General features: G+C 30.6%; 1 protein-coding gene across 1 annotated transcript; it reads left to right on the forward strand.

Moving 5' to 3' along the window:
* Positions 1-939: 939 nt before the first annotated feature.
* On the forward strand, positions 940-3,044 carry TRIADDRAFT_59539 (uncharacterized protein; the record flags this gene model as incomplete). The annotated part of the gene is made up of 3 exons (XM_002115485.1): positions 940-1,549; positions 1,976-2,057; positions 2,873-3,044. The coding sequence occupies 3 exons, from the start codon at positions 940-942 to the stop codon at positions 3,042-3,044; spliced, it is 864 nt and encodes a 287-aa protein (XP_002115521.1).
* Positions 3,045-5,284: the final 2,240 nt, after the last annotated feature.

A 5,284-nucleotide genomic window follows, 5' to 3' on the forward strand; every position in this document is an offset into this window, starting at 1 on the left:
GTGTGTTACCTCATCATTTTTACAATGAATCCAGATTATATTATGGCTTTATAAATGTCAAAAAGAGGTCTAGAAAATAACAACTTGAAATTGAGGGAGGTACCTTAGAAGAACATCCATTGTTGATGACAAATATGTCACCGATTATTATATTATCTTTCATTTAAATCTTTTGCCATCTTTCGAGTTAATGCTAATCATGTTAATCTGGTGCTAGTTTTAGAGGTAAGGCAGGATATTTTTGATAAGCACCTATTTTCACTTCTAGCCACTACAAATGTTATTGACTAGATGTCATCAAATATAAAATCTAGATGGCGTCCATGATTGACTGACGACAATTTTTCCGCTATCTATAATCATTAATAGGAGACTATTGATAACTATCTTTGTCTCTTTGGAAATCAGATAATGTCATAATGATAATTTCTTAATTAAACGATCCTTTCTTTCTCAACGAAAATGTTAAAAAAATAAGTTTCAAAATAAGTCAATAATATTACCAATTAAAGGAATTGAAGAAAGATTGTTCTTTTACGGACTGATCTATGTTTGAAGTTGCCACATCGATGATCAAAATTATTTAGAATAGATCCTACGCGATATTAGAAAAATTGTTATAAATGATTGTGAGAAAAAGAGTCTGCAGTGTTAACAATAGCCAAACGTATTTGAACAATAATTAATTTCCATAACATATACTGTGGCATTCATTATCGTTTTTAATCCAGACAAATGCTGCTAGGAGAAGAAAAAAGCGAGACAATTGAGTTAGAGATTGTTTAAAGCAACTGGGTTCTCCAACGTCATCAATACTCATCTTCAACTGGCTTATTAGTAAAAGTTTTTGAAGCTACCGCTTCATTAGTGAATTTAAGAGATAAGTAATCTTACTTTGCTTGGGATAGAAAATAGTTCAAAGTTTCATTCCACGCCACCATGAATTCAATGTTAAACAACAGTAACTCGACAAACCGTCCATCGATGTCAAATACTCAACCAGCTCCAGACCTTACTTATAGTCATGTTCTAATGGGCATCATTGGAGGAATGTGTATCATTACCAATGCCTTCATTTTCATAACCATCGTTCGACGAAAAAAGCTGCGTACTCCTGCCAATGATATCTTGCAAAGTATGTTTATCAGTGGATTTTTATTTGGTGCTGTTTACATTCTACCGAAATGGACCAATTTGGAATATTTAAGATGGCCAATCTACTGTTCATTATCAGGTCCAATTGGTGTACACTTTACGCTAATTTTCAATTTTCATCAGTGCCTTATCTGTATTGATAAGTTGCTTGCCTTGCGATGGCCATTAAAATATCGTATCTCCATTAGCCATTGCAAAATGATCACAGTCATTATTGTGATATGGTTGGTGGCAGCTTTTGCTGCGTTCTCACCTTTAATGTTTTTCAGACCTATCAGCAATGTCTATTGCATTCAAAGAAGCAGGGATATGGAAAAGGAAGCTTTATATTTAAAGATTATTTACGGTCTAGTCTTCTTTGTGCCTCTCATTCTGATGGTTATTTCCTACACTGGTATCATAGTTATAGTTAATTCAAGAACAAGAATGGATCGCTACAGAAGCGATAAACATATTGATCAGAATTTTTTTTCAATTACCATTAAAACTGCTAAACAAATGGCAGTTATAGCTGGTGCATTTGTAGTGCTGTGGTTACCATTTATTGCTATAAGTCTTTATGCTGTCAGTAACCCTTTTGCGCTATTTTTTCAAAGAAGCTGGTTTCAGCCTTTGTTTGAAACTCTTCGCTTCTTGGCATTTTCCTATCCGGCTATAAATCCAATATTTTGCGCTTACTATGTTAATAGTATTCGCAAAGCCTTGTATCAAGATGTAGGACGCAAATTGACGGTAGTCAAGAAACCTCCCTATAGCAATACTAACAGCACTAATCTTCCACTAAAGACTACTTCACAATCCTTTTAATTGTATCGAAAAGGTAACATATATCATTGGAAGAGTGCTAGCTTGCTCTTTGAATTGAGATCAATGTCATCTCTGATATCATTCTTGAATATAAGGTAAACACTTATAGTCTACTACCAGAACTATTCATCTTTGACATTTACTGAAACTTCTACAGCTATGATGCTTAGCTCCGCTTTAGGATGAGCTTATTTCTTGTACTATGTATATGCTTCCATTTTATTTCATCCTGTTTTTGTCTCTCACCATGATTAGATAGAAGTAGGAAAGTATGACTTATTCTTAAATAGTAATACGTTTATATTAATGATTAAAGGCTATATAGTACATCTCGAAATTTTTCTAACAGTCTTTTCCCCTGATATTACATAAAATCAATTAGAGTTATACAATGCATTAGTATCGAATGTATGTTGAAATTAGCGTTCTTTCTGCTTCTAGGATTCTATAGTAAAATAATAATTTCGATCATTTTTTCTACTATTACGCATATTAATTAATAAATACAATAATTTGTTGAATATGTATCAACCTCATTCTTATCTTCTGTATTAAATTAACATATAGTCCTCTAATTACTAAATAGTTCATGCTTAACTAATAATAGTAGAATCTGAAAATTATTCTAGATTGTATTCCAAAATAAATCTATCACTTTTTCTTCCTAAAATAAAGGTTTAAATTTTCATGATCGATATTACTAGTATAAAACAAATATGTACCTTGAAAATACAATATTTTAAAGATTATTGTCGATATGATAACAAGATACAAGATAGCTCTTCAGCCGAAATTAAGAATTGATTTATTCAATGCAATAATTCTTTGGTTATAAGTCAATGTGTATAAGCTTGCTCATATTTAAGCCGAGATCAGAAACTTTCAAACACTAATATATCGTTTATGGTAGCTGGAGAATGCCGGTGATGTCCGAGAGTACTGGAGAGAAAACAAAAAAATCTAGATCGAATTATATTATTAATGCAGCCATTAAAATATCAGATATAAATAGAAAGTTTTCAGTTTATCCCTGTAGTTGTTTTCGCGGCGAACCTACAAATTACAGAGCACCCTTAATTTAATATCCTGTTTACTTCACTATCAAATTAATTAACGCCAAAAATAACTCCTTTACAATTAAATGAGATTACTACCCAATACTTGATATCAGCGTGTAATAACATCATCAAATATATTGGAATGCTAAAAATTTTTAACTGAGAATTATCATCTTGTTTTCTTTTGATCGCATCTACGTTCAATATTTATATAAATCTAAACTATCGTTAGTTTATTTATTCTACTGAAATATCTCGTGTAGTTACAAAAATTTATTCTTGATATGATAATAAGGGTAGCTTTAAACAACGAGTACTGCTGCATTTCAAGTGCCTCAATGTTTGTCTTCTTACTTTTCAACTTTATTAACGTAAACAACTTAATGTTATACAATTAAAATTTGACTGTTTTATTCTTTCAGCAGGGGGGTTGCAGTATAGTCTCGTTACACTATCATGAACTGTATTACTTCTGACTCCAAAAATACTTTCAAAAATACTGTCAAATCTCATTTCTTTATTATTGTTTATTCATCCATTTTATTTTTTATGAGTGGATAAGAGAGTATGACTATTCAATGCGTCGCAGTATTTTGCGCTGTAGTAAATTTTAACATTCTTCTGACGATGAATGCTTTGTTATTATTTTTAGAAAATATATTATTTTCTAGGAGACAGAAAAGTTTATTTCAACCCTTTATTAAAGTTACTGGACTATACTGTTTATTTCATAATACATTCTGAATATAATACTGATATCCAAATATTAAGACTTGTAAAATCGATTTAAACCGCATCCACGAGTATAGCAATTTTAATAGCTATCTAGATCTACGGCTTGCCATTTCGTTGATATTATTTAAATAATCCTGCTGTTTTATTATTCTGCGCAATGATTTTTCTCCATAAATTACCTGTTTTATTAACGAGTTCTTAGCAAAAGATGATAATATCTTTGTATAATTGCTTAATACGAAAGGAATCTTTAGCTTCTAAATATAGCGTACGGTTTGGCCTTTGAAAAAGAAATAATGAGGCAGCAAGAATTTAGTGCGATTGCCTTAAATAAGCATTAAACGGCGGCAACTTGGTCTGCACTGATTGAAATAATCATTGCAAACGTCTAATTTTGAATATAAATTTAAACAATATCATGCTGAACTATTTATTTAGATATGGCAGTATCCATAAATACAAATTAAATTTTATATATTTAAGACTCATGCAAATATCAGTGGCCGGTATTACAGAGAAACTCGGATGCGCGTTTCATATTGAAATCATTATCTAAAGCAATGGATTTGAACATCGTGAAAGGATGTTAGAGTCGTAAAACAAACTGTGTAATACTTGAAATAATTAATTCGGCAATACTTTAGTAATTGGGTAGTTATGTCCATAGAGTTTCTTTATTATTATTGCTGTTATTATTAGAACATTTCAAACAGTTTAGAGAAATAACGCAGTTATACGAGTTTCAAAGTTTTACTTCAAATATTTCTTCTTCTGAAATACGCTAATATGCTAATGTTATTATCGCGCTTAACAATTATTTGTACTATAAGACAAGACTAAGCTGAAAATTTGTAGAAAATGAAAGCCAAACTATTGGTATATTCGAAACATGTTAACTTTAAAATTATGCCATTATATCATTTTATCAAATCTAATGTTTCACAGATAAACGGAGAATTTATAAAATTTCCTACTCGTAACTAGGACGGCAAACAATTTTGCAGATGTTTATCGATAACAACCCAAGCTGCTTAGTTACTACACAGATGTCGTAAGTTCAAGTATTAATAATAATTTTATTTCACTGCTCAAAAACTTTTAAGCATGTATTCTCCTAATAAAACAAACATAACAGTAGTAAATGCATGTATGCTGTTTATCTACATGGAAAATGATTTATTCTTATGTCCATTATTAAACCTACAAAGATTTATTCTTCTGAAAATGGATCTAGTTTGATATTATTTCCGTAACCGTTGATAATATAATCAGTATTGTAGCCGTGATATATATAACCTGATTTTCAAATCTATAGTAACCATTGGAAACATAGGACCATAAAGACAACATCAACAATGTCGTTGATAGCGAAAAAGTTTCAATTTTATGAGTACAATGTCAACGGCTACACAATGTAAGTTTTCATATTTTATTTCTAATGTAGCTATCAAGGAATGAGTCTAAATTTGAGTTATAACTAATTTTAATGAAGCATCATGTTTTATTTATTAAATGAGCAGAAATACTCG

Source organism: Trichoplax adhaerens, genomic scaffold, assembly GCF_000150275.1.
Source record: "Trichoplax adhaerens TRIADscaffold_11 genomic scaffold, whole genome shotgun sequence".
NCBI classification, from domain to species: Eukaryota; Metazoa; Placozoa; class Uniplacotomia; order Trichoplacea; family Trichoplacidae; genus Trichoplax; species Trichoplax adhaerens.